The sequence below is a fragment of the Nyctereutes procyonoides genome, unplaced genomic scaffold, assembly GCF_905146905.1.
Source record: "Nyctereutes procyonoides isolate TBG_1078 unplaced genomic scaffold, NYPRO_anot_genome, whole genome shotgun sequence".
NCBI lineage: Eukaryota > Metazoa > Chordata > Mammalia > Carnivora > Canidae > Nyctereutes > Nyctereutes procyonoides.
This window is the reverse complement of record NW_026575146.1, coordinates 35,567,779-35,585,462: the sequence shown is the minus strand read 5'-3', so window position 1 is coordinate 35,585,462 and position 17,684 is coordinate 35,567,779. Positions and strand designations below refer to the sequence as shown.

Sequence of the window (17,684 nt, the reverse complement as noted above, 5' to 3'; positions counted from 1 at the left end):
GATTGGATATTTAATAAACATAGCTATAAAAAGCAACACACAAATACATTCAAGACCATCAAAACAAACAAGTTTAGAAAACACAACTTTCCAAATATAAAAAAATCATAGTTGACTAAACACACAGGTATCTACCCTTTTTCTGACCCTTCAAGGAAACGTCACCTTGAAGTAGCTTTACGTCGGCGCAGTAATTACACGTGGAATAATCTCATTCTTTCAAAGAATCTATTTTCTGGTTTTCTCTAAGTATGTTCCAGGCTATTCAAGACTGGACCTCGTTTCCCCTGCACCTAAAATATCACTAAACGATTCAGACACAGTAGCAACCGCAGTACCTGCAGAGAGAACAGGTCCCAGGACCTTCCCTGAATGTCGTTCATGTCGTCAACCACGCCATCCACGCACCCCCGCACTGCACAGTCATTCTGACGGTTGGCTTTACATGTATCAACCTGACGGGGCTAAGGATAGACCAGATATTTTTGGATGTGTCTGTGAGGGCTTTAGGAAGAGCCCAGCATTTGCATCTACAGATGAGAACAGGGGATCTGCCTTTACAGCGTGGGCAGACCTCATCCAACCACTGAGAGCACAAACAGAACAAAGAGTGACGTAAGGGCGAATTTTATTCCTCTCTTCTTGAGCTGGGGCATCTGCTGTCTCCCGTCTGTGGATATGGGAGCTCCTGGTGTGGGGGCCTTCAGACTCCGGGACTGACCCCCAATAGTCCCCGGTCCCCTCCTGAACCTTCAGCCTGAGACAAGGAATCTTACCACCTGTTCCCTGGTTCTTGGGCCTTCACACCTGCCCTGAACCATCCTACCTGCTCCCTGGTTCTCAGGCCTTCACACCTGGCCTGAGTCTTACCACCTGCTCCGCTGGTTCTCGGGGCCCTCACACCTGCCCTGAACCATCCTACCTGCTCCCTGGTTCTCGAGCCTTCACACCTGGCCTTGACCATCCCAACAGCCCTCCGGGTTACCCAGCACAGAAACAGCAAACGCTGGGGATTCTCGTGCTCCATAACCATGAAGCCAGTTCCCATACCAGGTCTCCGCCATACATGGTATTGGTTCTGCTTCTCTCAAGAACCCCGAATAGTGTGGTCATCAGTTATTTGCCCAGTCAGTCCATAGCCTGGCCAGTGACACGTGAGGTAATTTCCTGTGAAAAATACTATCATATGGCAGCATATATACAAATTTTAAATGCAAATACTCTTTTATCCAATGGCTCCACTTTTAGAAATTAATCCTATATACTTGCACATGTACTTAGAGACATCTGTAGAAGAAAATTAACTTTATTATAAGCAATTAAAGCAAATACTTTATGTACAGGCCAAGTAATTTTACTATAAGCAATTTGCTTTTAGAAGCAAAAAAAAATTAAGTATATATGTGTCCATTGCTAAAGGAATAAATGAGATACATTATAGCCTAACAATTCAACTATTAAGAAAAAGAATTACAGGGCAGCCCAGTGGCTCAGCGGTTTAGCGCTGCCTTCAGCCCACGGCGTGACCCTGGAGACCCGGGATTGAGTCCCGCATCGGGCTCCCGGCATGGAGCCTGCTTCTCCCTCTGCCTGTGTCTCTGCCTCTCTCTCTGAGTGTGTCTCTCATGAATAAATAAATAAAATCTTAAAAAAAAAAAGAATTACAGGGGAGCCTGGGTGGCTCAGGCAAGTGTCTACCTTCAGCTCAGGTCATGGTCCTGGGATCGAGCCCTGTGTCGGGCTCCCCACTAACCAGGGACTCTGCTTCTCCCTCTCCCTCCACCCCTGCACCCCTTTTGTGCACACACACACTCGCTCAAATAAATAAAATCTTTTTAAAAAAGAATTACATATTAATATGTTTCTTTCACTCTTTCTTATTTGTGTGCATATTACAGATGATTTTACCCTTGGGGATGTTTTGAGTTCTAGTTTGTGGATTTTGTCATCCAACTAACTTCTGGACAGCTTTATAAATCGTTTTGTGGCATAAGACACTACTCTTATTTTGGGGAGTTTATCCTTGTCTGTTAGCCTTTTCCAAGACAGACCAAAAAAATTGTTCATATTAAATGTATTAAATGTGTAACAAACCAGCTGGGAAAGTTATTCTGTGAGGTCAGAGTTTCTGGGGATCTGAGCAGATGCCCGCAAGGCAGCAAGGGATGCTGTCTGACCAGGGCTGGTGGTTAATTCCACTGATACGTGTCACAGTTAGACCAGGCTCACATCCTCAATTTTTCTTCTCTGAAAACTGCCACGTATCCTGGAATTCTGTCCTGTGTTCCCACCCGAGTTGGTGGAATGTTCCGTGTTACTACCTTGGCAAGGCTGCTCTGACTGGCACCGCTGAGCTCAAATGCAGCCAGGCCTGACTTATCTCAACCTCACCTCCATCCGCTTCCTAAAGATTCTCCTTTGTCCCATTCTTTCAGTTGAACTCAATTTGTTTTTAGAGAACATTTTTTAAAAGATTTTTATCGATTTATTCATGAGACACACACAGAGAGGCAGAGACACAGGCAGAGGGAGAAGCAGACTCCATGCAGGGAGCCCAGTGTGGGATTCGATCCCGGGACTCCAGAATCATGCCCTGGGCCGAAGGCAGGCGCCAAACTGCTGAGCCACCCAGGTGCCCCTTATTTTATTTTTTTTTTAAAAAAGATTTATCCATTTATCTTAGAGAGAGAGAGAGAGAGAGAACGAGCAGGGGGAGGAGCAGAGGGAGTCGGAGAGAGAAGCCCTAGCAGACTCCCTGCTGAGCACAGAGCCCGTCTCAGGGCTCAATCTCATGACCCCAAGATTACAACCTGCACTGAAACCAGGAGTTGGCTTCTCAACTGGGTGAGCCACCAGGCGCTGGGAACAAATGCGGTCAGCTGGTAAATCCCGGGTGTGAGAAACATTAAATCTTCATTTAAATCACATTAAAGTGAAGATTATTCTCTCACGAGGGTATACGAGACTCTCGGATGAAGAGTGCGTTGCTTTTTAGTTGTAAACATTTCACGAGGCCACTATTTGCTCAGAAGCCAACGAGTCGAATGGTCATAAGCCAAGCACTAATATTTTTAAAGGGTAAAATGAGGGGGCTTGCCAAGCCACTTCGTTCATGGTCTATTACAAAGAAAATATTTGCTCAATTTATTAAGTTTAGGTTTAAGTGAGTTGAATTATTGTGCTTTGAGGGTTTTGCTTAACTAAGACTTGATGGGAAATTTATATTTAATATAACAAATGGGTAAGACGTTTCATCATATGATGATCTCATAGAAACCTATCCTGAGTCCCGGATGACTATAGAGTGAGCTCTAAACTCAAGCTCCCCTTCAAAGCCTCCCTGCCTTTGCTCACATAGTTCCTTCAAGGCCATCTGGCCACTCTTGAACCTCCATGAGGACCTTAATCAGAACTTATCTCCCCTTTATACATGTTTCTAGTGCCTGCAATTAGGACTCAGAACTGCTGGGCCTGTTGTTGAGATTGGCCTCATGATCTCCACATTGTGCTGTTCCCGTTGTGCTCTGATAGCATACAATGACTTCAAATATATTTCATCTGTTCTTGTTTTCTGAGTGGTTTGGTTGAACTTTGTCTAGTTCCAGGATGGCCTACTAGCTATGGGGGGAAAACATTAAAATCTTAGGGGCTCAACACCCCAAAGGCTTATTTCTTCCTTATTTCTCGCTCCGAGTCCAGTGGGGGTGGGAGAAGGCTTCGTTCCTCATCGTGGTTTAGGGACCCAGGCTTCCTACATTCTGGAAGGTCCCTCGTGCCCTAGGACTTTAGAGCTCTCTGGGTCCTCCGCACCTGGCAAAGGAAGGAGGAAGTGAGCAAAGGAGCATGCAGGAGATGGTTTTAGGGGGGACCCTGCGTGGAGACAGTGTATACCAGCCCTACCCGGATTCCACTGGTGTGTGGGCACCTTTTGCTGGAAGGGAGGCTGGAAGCGGTGGATAGGTCTGTGCTCCGGGGGACAAGAAAATTGTTCTGGTGACCAGGAAGCCTTGCCTCTGCCATGATCTGTTCTCCTCACCATCCGGGTCTGTTTTATCACACAAAGCAGGACCAGGGACCCTCCCCAAGGGACGCAACCCAAAGCCCCATGTGTCAGTGGGTCCGGTGTGATGTACAGGGACGTGGGATGTGCGATCTTGTCACAGCTTCTGACCTCTTACAATGACTTCACCGTTTCTACGGGGCTCAGCCACGCGCCTGCAAAACAGCTTTAAGCCGAGCGGGACGCGCCACAGGCCAGGCCTCGGGACCCAGCACCTGCTCTGCCACGCCCCCGCCCCCGGAGGATGGGTCCAGCCGCTGAGACTTGCCTACAGACCCTACAGTCCCTGCGCCGGGTTCGGTGGGATCGGGCTGCTGCTCGCTCTGCAGCCCCGCAAACCTTCCCTCCGAGGACCAGGGACACGGAAGCCTCCCTTGACTTGTCACGGGGAATTCCAGTAAAGTAACAGATTTCATGGCTTGTGCTGCGTCACTGCGGGATGGAGCTGGTGTGTGTGGGACTCGGTGTGCTGGCCTGGACAACACTGCCTTAGCTTTGTGTGTCCCGTGACAGTCACCTGGCGGAATAAACGTCTGCGTTGGGCGATGAGGACAATCTGGGGGGCACAGGTGGGAACCATAGTTGCCAACTGCTCGGCCCAGTTAGTGCCCCTGGACTGCTCTGCACCATGGGAGCACCCGTGTTACTCGCCTCTGCGTGTGCAGACACTGCGCGAGGCCCGCGGCATCACGCCCCTCGGACTGCTCACGTCTTTGTTTCACTCTTTGCAAATGCAGCTTTCGTGGGAGTGGTTCTCATTGGGCCCTCTTCTGCTTCTGCTTCCAGCTCCGGGGAGCAATTGACGGTGACATCCATGGAGTGACAGCTCCAGGGGCCCCACGTGGGCGGGCGGCTTTCTGCCACCGAGACACACGGAGCAGGGCTGCGCGTGTGGCACGACCCCAGGCCAGCTGAGGAAGCAGCTCAGTTCGGCAGGTTGAGAAACATACTTTTACTAGCAATAGTTGGGAGTGTATTCATTTATTCCTGAGAGACCCAGAGAGAGCGGCAGAGACCCAGGCAGAGGGAGGAGCAGGCCTCGTGAGGGGAGCCCGACGCGGGACTCGATCCCAGGACCCCGAGGTCACGCCCTGAGCCGAGGGCAGACGCTCAAGCTTTTGCTTTCATGCCTCGGGAGCCAGGTGCTGCGGAGAGAAGCCCAGCCCATCCTGCTAGGAGGCCACCTGGGGAGAGAGCTGTAAAAGGAGAGCTCCTGTGGAGGAGAAGTTAGGCTCCTCCTTGACAGGCGGCACCAACTGCCTGACCGGGTGAGGCCACCTTGGACGGCTCGTCCACAGTTGACCCTTCCAGCCAACACCGCACAGCGCAGAACGGAACCATCTCGTTGAGCCTGCTTCGATGCCCAAAGAATCCCAGCAACGAAATGTTTGTCACTAATTTGGGGGGTTGTGCAGCCACAGACAAGTGCAAAGCTCCAAGGATTGGCCCGGGGAGTGCCTCCTGCGACACTTATGTGGTGTCCTTATCGCGTAGGCCGCGGGCCTGGGAACATGCGTCCGAGATGGAGCGGTCTCCCTGCCGAGGACCCGAGGGCAGGTTCTCGTTCAAAGCCCGCCCAGTACTGCTACCTGGTTGGGCTTGGCAGCCAGAGGCACGAGGATGGAAGGATGACTCACCGGTATGGTGGGATCCAGATTCTGAGGAGTGCTCGGATGAGCTGGTGAGGAGGGCTGGGGAGATCCGGGCTGCCTCCTACTTACAAGGCCAGACTGGCTTTGCCTGCAGATGGTGCCTAAGATTGAAGCGGCGCTAAATTTGGATAGGATGACTCTAGGGTCTGGTGTCCAGATTCCTGTGCTGTTCTTTGTGGGTCCCTCCCTGTTACTCTAGTCCGTCTGAATGGTGAGACCCAGCCTGGCTTTTATCAATCCGTTTTCCTGGAGACAAATATTCTGCCTTGAACTCCCGCCCGGTGGGCCTGCCCGTGCTGACTGCCCGCATCTACGAATATCACCCGTTCACACTCTGCCCTGCTTGGCCGTCCCAACTTCTTTTCTCTCCTGGTTAAGGCCTCCCTGCTCGCCTGGAATGCCACCTGTTGTCTGCTGACGTCTGTGCCATGCCACGAGCCATCTGTGTTGGTCCCTTCCTTATCGCTCCCAGAATTCCATTTTTCCTCCTTCAGTTCCTTGCAGGTCATCACAGAGTCGGCTCCGTTCCACTGAAATGTTGTAAGGCTGTATCGACACCACAAAGTCTGATTCTTTTGCACAAGAGCCTTCAGAGGTCTGATTACACCCTTCCCAGGACCTTTGATCATCTCTTTAGTCTAAACCTTGCCGGCTCCTGCGTTATCAAGGCTAGGCACCCGCGGATATAAGTTCGCTTCTCGGTATCCCCCCTAAAAGGTAGCTTCCTGAAGTGACTCCCATGCGTCAGCGGAGAACAGAGGACGGGAATCATTTCCTATGAGAAGGGCATTATCGTTTATCAATTATGCCTAGACTTATGTTATTATTTTGCATTAGCATTTTTAAGGGCTCTCACCAGGTCTAGACAAAGGTCTTATGGGTTTTAGAGCTTAAATAACCTTAGGGACTCTCTTTCTTAAGCAAAAAATTTACAAATATAGTTAGTTTCAGGCCTGTGAGAATGAGGGATCCCGAAGCTTCAGTGTTGTTAGTCTCCTTGTAAATCGGCCTCAAAGTTCCTGTTGGTATCATCTCACGACATCCCGGGCTTTCTCCCATCAAGGCTGCTCTCTTATCAGGGCTCTTCCCCCCATATCAGTGCCTCTGATTAAGGCCAGCAGGGTGCTCAGCGCACGCAGGATCGGGTGAGTTCACATACGTCAGGGGCTTAGAACAGCATCTAGTACGTGGAACATGCAATAGGTGTTAGCGACTACTGGTATTATTTTTAAAAAGATTTTATTTATTTATTCATCAGAGAGGGAGAGGACACAAGCAGGGGGGACACCAGATGGAGGGGGAAGCAGGCCCCTCGCTCAGCAAGGAGACTGAATGGGGCCTTGATCCCCAGACTCTGGGATCATGACCTGGGCCAAACGCAGGTGCTTCGCCGACTGAGCCACCCAGGCCACCCGGCTATTATTACCTTTATTGTTTACCAGCAGATCTTTAGAAAACAGTGTGTCTTCCCGACTTAATTTTCTTTGATGTGCTGGGGTTAATACTTGCCCTGCCCTTTCCCAACAGTTATTGGGAGGATCAAATGAGAAGATACGTGAAGGAGCTTTGTCGACTACAAGCACCAGGCCCCGGGAGACTGTAACCGAGCTTCTATGCGACATTGTTAGTTTTAGAAAAGATTATGTTTGGCAAAGAAAAGAGGACTTTGGCCCAGGCAGCGTCATTAAAGCCCTCGCTAAGGGAGGGAGGGAGGGAGCAAGAACGAGAGGTGCGCGGCTGGCACACCCTGGAGGCCTGCCCTGCGCCTCCCTCTTGATGCACCAACGTTCAGAAAAGATGAAATCAGTAGAATCTGAGAAAAAGTGGTGTAATTTTATAAAAGAAAAGCAGCAGGGCCCCGGGAGGTATCCTGTGTGTGTCTTTCACAGCCTTAGGTCTGCAGCATCCTCAGCCTTGTCCTGCTCTGCAATCCGGGCTCCCAGGGTGCTGCCTGGAGGAAGCCTACTCACGCTTTGGGTCCGGCGTGAAAGTCCCTCCTCTGTGGGGTTTCCCCAAACCCCCCAGCCCCTCCCGCAGGAAGAATAAATAGTTCCTTTTCTTTTTTCTTTCTTTTTAAAACATTTTTATGTATTTATTCATGAGACGCAGAGAGAGGCAGAGACCCAGGCCGAGCGAGGGAGGAGCTGGACGAGGACCGGATGCCGGGACCCGGGGTCACGCCCTGGGCCACGGGAGACGCCCCCCCCCAGGCCTTCTGCTCCCCGCGGGAAAGCTCTTCCCCGGGCTCCGCGGAAAGGGACCCGCGAGCCCTGTGCCCGCGTCCATGGGCTCAGTGACGGCTTAGGCCTCGCGCAGTCCGAGGAAAGCAGTTTGCAAAGTTGGTGAAACGGGATTTACGGGCGGGGTTCGCGGTCGGGGAGCGCACCCTTGCAGCCGCGGGTGCCCGGCGGCCCGGGCGGTGAATCCCGCGGCAAGCCCCGCCCCGGGGCGTGGCCGAAGGGGGGCGTGGCCATAGGGGGCGTGGCGCGGCCGAAGAGGCGCGGCCAGAGGGCCGTGGCGCGGCCAGAGGGCCGTGGCGCTGTCGAGGGGGGCGTGGCCAGAGGGCCGTGATGCAGCCGGAGGGGCGTGGCGCGGTCGGAGGGGCGTGGCCGGGGCGTGGCCGGGGCGTGGCGCGGCCGCGGGGGTTTCCGCGCTGGGGGCGCGTCCGGGGGGCGCAGGCGGGGCTTCCGCCGCGAGGGGCGGGGCGGGCGCTGGGGCTCTGACGGCCCGAGCCAGGGAATTTCAATTTGAAACGCGGCGGCGGAGGAGGCGGCGCGGCAGCTCCGAGGCTGCGGCAGGAGCGGGAGCGGCCCCGCGGGAGCGAGCCCCGGCGGCGCGGAGCGCGGTGAGGCGGCTCGCGGGGTTGCGGGGCTGCGGGCGGGGGCCGGGGGTCGGATCGGAGTTCTGGGGGCGCCGCGGGGCTGGGGGGGCTGGGAGGGGTCGGGGGTCCCGAGGTCCCGGGGTCCGGGCGGAGCGGCTGGTCCCCGCGGAGCGCGGGCCGCCCGGAGTGTCCCCGAGGCCGCGGCCGGGGCGCTGAGCCGGGCAGGAAGCGGCGGCGGGACGGCGCCCCGGGGGGAGGGCGGCGGCGCGGGACTGCTGCCTCCCGCCCCGAGGCCCGGGTCCCGCGTCCCCCGCCCGCCTCTCCCTCCCCGGGGTCCGGGCCACGTCGGGGCGGCGCCTGGAGGGGCGGGGGCGCCGGTGAGCCGCGCGGGCCCCGAGGTGCGGGGGTTTGGGGCGGCGCGTCCCGGGCCCGCGGGGAGGCCGGCGGAGGAATCCCGCTGCATCCCGGGCGCCGGCCGCGGGCCGGAGCGGATCCCGGCGCGGAGCTCGGCGCGGGGGTGAGGGGCGGCAGGGGGGCGGCTGGGGCCCGCGGCGCGCGTGGGCGGTGCCGGGGCTGGGCGAGGGGCCCCACGCGCCCCGCCGCCCCACGCGCGCCCCGCCCCGTCCCTCCCCCCTTCCCCTCGCGCCCTGTTGCGGTCCCGGAGGTCGCGGGCGGCCCCCAGCGCCGGGGTCTCTGCGCCCACTGCCCGTCCGCCCGCGGGGCCGCTGCGAGGGGCGGGGGGCGGGTGCGGGGTCCGGGGGTGCGAGTGCACGGTGCGGGGTGCGGAGTCGGGGGGTGCAAATGCAGGTTGCGGGGTCCGGGGGTGCAGGGTGCGGGGTGCGAGGTTCGGGGATGTGCGGTCCGAGGTCTGGGGGTGCGAGTGCGCGGTGCAGGGTCTGGGGGTGCAGGGTCCGGGGGTGCAAGTGTACGGTGCAGGGTGCGGAGTCCGGGGGTACGAGTGCGGGGTGCAGAGTGCGCGGTGCAGGATCCGGGGGTGCAGGGTGCGCGGTCCGAGGTCTGGGGGTGCGAGTGCGGGGTGCAGAGTGCCCGGTGCAGGCGCCGGGTGGGGCCCGGGGGCGCTGCTCCTCGGCGGCCAGGGTTGCGGGGAGGCCAGAGGAGCTGCAGCCCAGGCCGGTTACTCAGCGGCACGGCCTCCGGGCCCCCCCGCTAATTTGCGGATCCTTCCATCCACCCGTTCCTCGTCGCTTCCACCGCGGCCGCTGCTTCTAAGACGGAGGGAAAGTGAACAGATCGGAGCAGTAAATGTGCTTTTTTTTTTTTTTTTTGAATCCCGTCCTTTCCTGTTTCTTGAACTTCTTGTCTCCAAAATGTCTTTTGCATGTCGTCGTGACAGCAGTCTTGTTCTTTTTACTGTTATGTAAGCTTTTTCATATTTTTAATGACTCCAAGAGTCTTTCCTTTATTCGTCCATATTCTTCAGCCCCCCCCCAAGGTTTTCTTTTCCCACCGGAACGCATTATTTCTGTGTCCTCCGTCTATAATACTGTGAGAATTCGCAGTGTAGTTTAGCTTTCTATCTCATTTCACTTTGGGTTTAGCACTTGAGGGAAACCGAGTCAGCTTTTTGGCCGCAGGGGCGGGGATGTAGGACTCCCAGGCCCTGAGCAGGTTCCCTGGGAAACCAGGGCGCTGCCCTTGTCTGGGTGCTGTGGGCAGTCTTGGGGTGTGACCCAGGCCACCCAGCTTCCTCCGTCCACGGACACAGTTTGCAAAGAGCGAGGCAGTGTCAGTCAGCGGTGGCCAGTCCTGTAATTCAGATTGAGAACCACCTCAAACCTCAGATGTCTCCTCTTTGGAGCTTGTGGGAACAATGGGGTGGATTTAGGGTGCCTCTGGTCCTAGTCTGCTTTCCCCACTCCCTGGGCAGACTTTCCACTGGTAGTGGTCTTGTGTGCAGGAGGACTGCTGAGAACCAGAGGCTGCTCACGTGCACTGACCCTAGGGGACAGTTTCTTTCCGTTCAAAACACACTTCCTTAAGAAAGCCCGAGTCCTAAGTGGTCGCTCATCTTTCACCTCCAGCCCAAGTAGTTAGAGCACCTGTGCAGAGACACTGTGGAGGAAACAGGTGGGTGAGTTGAGCTCCCCACTCGGAATATCTTGGTATCTAACTTGGGTGGGGATTGCTTAAAATGATTAAAAGTAATACCAAAGTTACAATTTTAGTGAAATCATTGGTAACTTATGTAAAAAAAATTTAACTGTTACGGAATATTTCAGCTGGGTATGTATTATTAGATTGGGTAGGTATGCAGCTGGTATGTACGTTAAAATCAGAAATTTAATTCCAAGTAGGAAGAAGCAGATTTTCAGATTTAGGGGATGGACCCGAAAGGAGGCCCACTAAAAAATAACCGCAAATGTAAAACAAGGAAATTCAGGGAATTCTTACTGTATTTGGAGAGCTGGCTTTGAGGACAGTTACGTATGTGCCCGTGCTGGTGGCTCTCTGGCCGGTGGTCACTAGGTCCTGAGCGCTCCGCGCCTTCCAGTGTACCCTGTGCTGCTCTGAGTTGGTGAGCTGGCCGCGTCCTTTCCTTCCTAACGTAGCGTTCCTGTGGTTTACCCTTTCCAAATTACCGGGTCCAAAGAATCGAGTTTAGAAGACCTATCCAGTCACCAGATTTTAAAAATAGATTTTTAAAAATCATAACCATGTCCATGTGTACTACCCAGCCATTTGCTTTCAACTAAAAATACTTGCAAAGATGACAAAGCAGTCCCCAACCAAAATATTTATTGGTAAAATTACTCTGTAATTAGTAATATTGTATAGTTATGTTTAACATCAGGTTTTGCTCTGAATCACCAATCTCATATTACTGTGGCCAGAGAACTACAAGGGGTTTTATCTTTGCCGTTTTATTTAGGAATGTGGGGTTTGTATTTTATTTAGTAGAATGCTAAATATTTTTGAAGATTTGACTTTGTTTCTGTTTCCACAGGAAGCTATGGGCATTTGTCTTTGTTTTTTGAACCAAAGTAGTCTTTTTGAAAGCTGTGTGTGGACTTTTTGGGAGCGTATGCTTTGCTCATATTTTTGTAAGACAATATAGTAGTTTGTGCGGATACCGCTGAGAGTCAAAATTTGCATTTCTAAAATCTCTGTTTTTACTTGGAGAAAACAAAGGAAATGTGCCTACCCTCCCCGCCCCACCTTTATTTAGAAACATTTCCAGTGGCCCTGTTTGCTTTTTCAGATTCAGAATTACTGTACTAACCCCCGGGTACCCCCCAGGTGCCCCCCAGGTACCCTTACAGAGTTAAAAGCTGGACGTCAGGGTTTCTGCTGGCTTCGGCCCTGAGTCCCTGTGCGTTCATAGAATCCTCAAGGGCTGCCCTTTCCACTCAGCTAATGGACGCGCAGCCCTTGCCCTCCGCCCCGACACCCAGACATTTGGAGACTCCTCGGGGGTCGGAGTTCATAGAAGATTTGTACAGAACCTCCCCAAATTCCAGACAGAGCATCCTGTGGGAATGCCATGCTTCAGCCCGAAGCAGCCCCCTAATCGGGGGGGCCATCGCTGGTGTGGTCCCCCCCAAGTCTCAGATGGGGTCGTGGCCGCTTGGGAGCTGCAGGAGCGTGGCCTCAGGTGCAAGTAGTAGAGTCGTGGGGCGATTACAGGGAAGGCAAAAAGGGGAGCGGGCGGTCATCCTCATAGCTAGCCCCATAGCTGGGCGGTGGTGACCAGTGGTTTTTAACGGTTTTCTGTAAAGTGTGTGTGTGCATTTTGTATGAGAGCAAATGTATTTACGTGGATGTGGATATGTATTTGGCATGTGAAGTGCTCTATAACATTGTGCTTAACTCATTTGACAAATCTATTCATTGAACCTTTATAGAATATTTTAGGGGTGCTTTTTGTGAAGATTCTTTGAAAGTTGGAGTTGGCGTAGAACCTAGTGGTAGTTCATGTAGCTGCGTCACGTAGGCCATATGGGTCATGTAGGCCATATGTCATAGAGGGGATTTGCTTTTCTTGCTGTTGGATTTTGTTTCCTCTCGCTTTGTGGTTGGATTGACATCCCTGTGGGTTTCTTAGAGATGTGTTTTTCATGTCTAGAAGGATAGATACTTGATGTATCATTTTTCTCAATACTCAGTGTTTGGGATAGTATTTGTTTTAATGAGAATTGCAGTGGTTTTCTCAATTTTCTCATTAATTTTTTTTTTTTTTTTTTTTTTTTTTTTTTTTTTTACTTAGCGCAAGTTGGGTGAAGGGGCAGAGGGAGAGTTGAGCAAGGAGCCTGCCCTGGGCTCGATCCCAGGACCCCAAGATCACGACCTGAGCTGAAGGCAGATGTTTAGCTGACAGCCACCTAGGCATACCTCAGTTTTCTCATTTTTAAAGTGATGTCACTTACCGTTTGGATAAGGACAGTACTACGTTATACACTGCTTCTGGATTTTTTTCCCCCTAAAGATAGAAATTGGGCTAGCTTCATATTCTCAATTACTTTTAAAATGGAATTATAATTTCATTTCAGGGATACTGCCCTGAGTGTTAGTATTTTTTCAAATTAGCATATTAGAGCCATGAAGGTCTACATGTCTGTAGGTTGCCTCCTCCTAAATTATCTTTATAGTAATTGGAATATGTGTGAGGAATAAGAATGCTCTTTTTATTCGCTCTGAGAAATACCTTCAGTAAGGTTTTGTTTCAGGTAGCCAGGTTAACATTTTGCGCATGTGACTAACTTCAGGGTCATGGGGACGGTTTCCGTACTTTCTAGGTTAAGAAGGAGAGGGTGTGGAAAGGGCTCCACGGTGATTTGTCTGCCCCTCTGTATGATCTTGTCTAGACCAGGTAGGGAGGGTCATTGTATCTAAACTAAAGCTTTTCGAAACTGAAAAGCCAGTTTCCTCTTGCTTTGCTCTTTTTATGGCCTCACTGTGAACCTCTTTGAAAGAAATTGCCAGATACAAAAAGACTGATGAATGGTACCTTTTGATTGCCTTATTCCAAGACGACTGTGGACTGTGATTTTTTTTTAAAAAGGATTTTATGTGTTTATTTTACAAGACAGAGAGCATGAGCAGGGAGAGGGGCAGAGGCAGAGGCACAGAGAGAGTCTCAGGCACAGTCCACACTGAGCACGGAGCCTGATGCAGGGCTCGATTGCATGACCCAGAGATCATGGCCTGAGCTGGAACCAAGAGTCGGACACCTGACCGACTGAGCCCCCCAGGAGCCCCAGGAAAATTGTGATTTTGGAAATTTTTCATATAGGTCTGATTACCACCTATCACCTTTTGTAAGCCCTGAGTTCAGGTTTCTAGACCTCCTGTTGAGCTGGAACTAACACCATGATAACAAGTGTGCTGAGTTTAATCATATTTTTGAGTTTCTACCAGTATAAACACACATCCCACTATCTCAAAGACATTAAATTAAAATGTAATTTGCACTTTGCCATAATTCCTAGGTTCCTTTTCTTTTTGTCCAGACAGGCTACACCTTTAGATTCATTCACCTAGAGGACCAGAAAGGAGCATGGAGATTATTTAGTGTAGACATGCTTGAAGTAGAGCGGGATGATTGAGAAAGTACTGCCCAGTGTGGTTTGTGAACTGGCTGAGACTTTATTATTTTTAAAATATTTTATTTATTTATTCATGAGAGACACAGAGAGAGGCAGAAACATAGGCAGAGGGGGAAGCAGGCTCCATGCAGGGAGCTCCTGGGACCCCAGTATCACGCCCCAAGCCAAAGGCAGACGCTCAACCACCTAGCCACCCGGGCGTCCCAGGCTGAGACTTTAATAAAGTGTGCGCTTGTGTGCACGTGTGCACGTGTGTCTGAGTATTGGAGAGAGATTTTTGGGAACAGTGTTTTGGAAAGTATTTTGGGAAACAGAAGATCAAAAACTTGCTATTTTAGTTCAGTTCTTATTTTTGAGGTTAGGAAACCTCCATCCTGTGGACTGGTTTACTTCTGGGGCTCCTGTGCAGCTGTATTCTGGGAATTCCCTTTGCCTTTCTTTCTGGGCTCCCAGGTTACTGGGCTCTCTGTCTCTTTCTTAACTCTTACTTTAACTATATCCTCCAGCAATCTCCAAGAACGTGCCAATGGAAGGTGAATTTTTTGAAACCTTGCATGTCTTGAAGCAGCTTTTTTCCCCACTCTTAAATGCGTTTTTTTTTTCCCCCAAGTAGGCTCCATGCCCACTGTGGGGCTTGGACTCATGACCCTGAGATCAAGAGTTGCATGCACTACTGACTGAGCCAGCCAGGCGCCCCTGAAATGCCTTTTTGTGCTCTTATGGTGAATGCTTTTATAGTTTGGCTGGGTATAGAATTCCAACTTAGTGACTACTTAGTCTTTTGACTTTTTCAGGCATGATTCTGTTGTGATCTGGCTTGCCAGTGCTGGTGGGCAGGAGCCCCGCAACTCTAATGTTTGCCTCTGTGGGTGTGGCTGGTTTGCTCTTCTTAGGAGTTTTTTTTTTTTTTTTTTTTATGATAGTCACAGAGAGAGAGAGAGGCAGAGACACAGGCAGAGGGAGAAGCAGGCTCCATGCACCGGGAGCCCGACGCAGGACTCAATCCCGGATCTCCAGGATCGCGCCCTGGGCCAAAGGCAGGCGCCAAACCGCTGCACCACCCAGGGATCCTTCTTCTTAGGAGTTTTTAGGATTTTCTCTTTGAACTTGGTGTTTTGAAATTTCATGATGGCGTGCCTTGGGTATGGGAGGTTTTTCACTCATTGTGCTGGGCACTTGCTCAGTGGGCTCTTCCAGGTTGGAAACTCGTGTCTTCCTGAAATCTTCCTCTATGATAATTTCTCCCTCTGTGTTCTCTGGTGTTTCTGAAACTTCTGTTATTTGGATTGAATTTTCTGGATTGACTCTCCAATTTTATTAGTGTTTTTTTTTAATTTTTCCTCTCATACCATCCCTTTATTTTTTTGTTTGATTTTTGCTTTCTTCTAACCTCTCTGCTGAATTTTTTTGTTTTCCTGTTTTCAACGCTGCTCCTTGGTCACTGAATTTTCTTTCTGGTAATGTCCTTGGTTTTTCCATGTGTGTAGTGTCTCCAATCTTACTCTACTTATGGCCCTTTGCACTTGCTTCCCCTCTGGAATGCTCTTCCAGCAGATACCTGCATAGCTTACTTCCTTAACTCCTTCAGATCTTTGTTTCCCATGATCATTTATTTGAAACTACAACCCTGCTTGCACACCTAAAACCCTAGTATGCCTTCAACCTTTCTTTCTTTTCTTTTCTCTTTTCTTTCCTTTTCCTTTTCTTTTCTCTCTTTCTTTTCTTTCGTAGTATGTGTTATTATCACCTCAGTGTAAACTGCAAGAAGGCAAATATTTTTGTCTATTTTGCACTTGGTGAATACATATTGCCTGAGTAGTAGGGCCTCCTTGTTTTCTGTGTTCCCCCCACATCTGCCCTCTGTGTCTGGATTCCCTCAGCCTGGAGACTTCCTTCAACTGCTCTAGAGAATGAACCTCTTGTCTTTTGGCTGCAAAGTTCAGAGAGAGGGAGGGAGAAGGAAGAGTTTCAGGAGTGCTCCATGTGCTGTTTTCAGCTCTGTCTCTCCCCTCGCTTGCACTCTGTGGCCTCTGGAACCTCCAGTTCCTAGGCTCCTGGGGCCTCTCCCAGGGCTCAGTTTGCTTCTTGGAGGCCTCCACCAGAACAGGGATTCAGCTTTGGCTTCCTCTGCTTTGCTAAGTCAGTTACTTTGTACATCTGTTTTCCATCTTCTAAAATTCTGTTGATATATATCATCTGCTGGCCTGTCCCCTCCTTTTTTTTTTTTTTTGTCCCTCCCCTTTAAAAAAATTTTTCCTTACTGTCATTTTAGTGTGGTTTTGGGAGGGAGCAGAAATTAACTCATGTTCAGTCCACTGATTTAGGGTTTTGAATTGATAAAAATAAAATCCCCAAGATTACTGTGGTAGTCACAGTTTGGTAAGGACTGCAGCCATAGTAAAATGGTCCTTTTTTTTTTTTTTATGCCAGATACTGAGTTGAACTTTATATATGTATTTTTATATATATAAAAATATATAATGTAAATATAATATCGTGTATATAACATGTATATATCATAGATATGTGTATATATACATGTGAAGAGAGAGAGAAAGTCAGGTGATTGAGCCAACATCTAGGGTGGGTGGGAGTTGACGACTGATATGTCTGAACGGAAAGGTGCTGCTTCCTAGGAAGACTTCGACAAATGTATTATTTTTTTTCTTGTGATAGTTTCATGGATTAGTTCAGTACAGATGCTTATAAATCTTACAGTACATACTTGAATTAGATTTAAAAATACACAGTAAAAGTTTGGTGACTATGTTTCAGAAATGGCAACCTTATTTTAGAGCGTCCTGAATACCTTCATTTATCTTCAGACTGATATGTGGTTTGCATACACATATATTAAATATTCTTTGAATATTGATTCCGTGATTAGAGGAAACTCTGAACTCCTGTGGATTCTGTTAAATACTTTTAGGGTAAAAAATTTGGTTACTAGGGCATGAATAGGGAATGGGAATTACACTCGTGAAGATATACATACTAGGGATTTTTTGTGTATGGAGTTTAGGGCAACAGAAATGGGGTTCTGATAAGGTATTGGCTGTGAGGTCCGAGGAAGCTCCCAAAGACCCAAAGACTCATACGTGCGTGTGGTTAGTGTAGGTTAAACCCTTTGGTGGGTTTTACAGATTTATAAATTAAAATACTCTGTTCCTTAGTGTAGAAGATGTTGCAGGCAGTAGACCAGGGTATATTTTCCCAAAGTGTGGTGTGTGTTAAAATGAGTTAAGGTGGTACACAGATGAATCTTTCTCTCTTACTGGTTAAATATACATGTCAGTGTACATCAGAAAAATAGACAAGTGCCTCAAACCTATGATTTCATTGGTATTAACATAGTATAAGGCTAAAATGAAGTAGGTATTTTTGTAACTTGATTTAAAGGTTAAATATAAAGTAAAAAATACAGTGACAGTGTTTGGATTTGGCAAAAAATATAAAGTTGTTATGTGAGTGAAGTTTGAGAAATGGTGCATATGTTCAAAATATCATTTTTTTGTTGAAATTTTTATTTATTCATGAGAGACACAGAGAGAGGCAGAGACACAGGCAGAGGGAGAAGCAGGCTCCAT

At 50.0% G+C, this 17,684-nt stretch overlaps 2 protein-coding genes across 10 annotated transcripts in view; one reads left to right on the top strand and one right to left on the bottom strand.

Moving 5' to 3' along the window:
• Positions 1-8,066: 8,066 nt before the first annotated feature.
• LOC129499985 (collagen alpha-1(I) chain-like) overlaps positions 8,067-17,684 on the bottom strand; it is a 68,581-nt gene continuing 58,963 nt past the window's right edge. The window contains exon 3 of the mRNA XM_055310146.1: positions 8,067-9,550. Within this exon, the coding sequence (XP_055166121.1) occupies positions 8,067-9,550 (1,484 nt within the window). The remainder of the gene's footprint in view (positions 9,551-17,684) is intronic.
• Positions 8,465-17,684, top strand: part of EPB41L2 (erythrocyte membrane protein band 4.1 like 2) — a 205,546-nt gene continuing 196,326 nt past the window's right edge. For all 9 annotated transcript variants that reach the window (XM_055312067.1, XM_055312066.1, XM_055312065.1 and 6 more), the window contains exon 1: positions 8,465-8,557. The gene's annotated coding sequence lies outside the window, so the exon portion shown is untranslated. The remainder of the gene's footprint in view (positions 8,558-17,684) is intronic.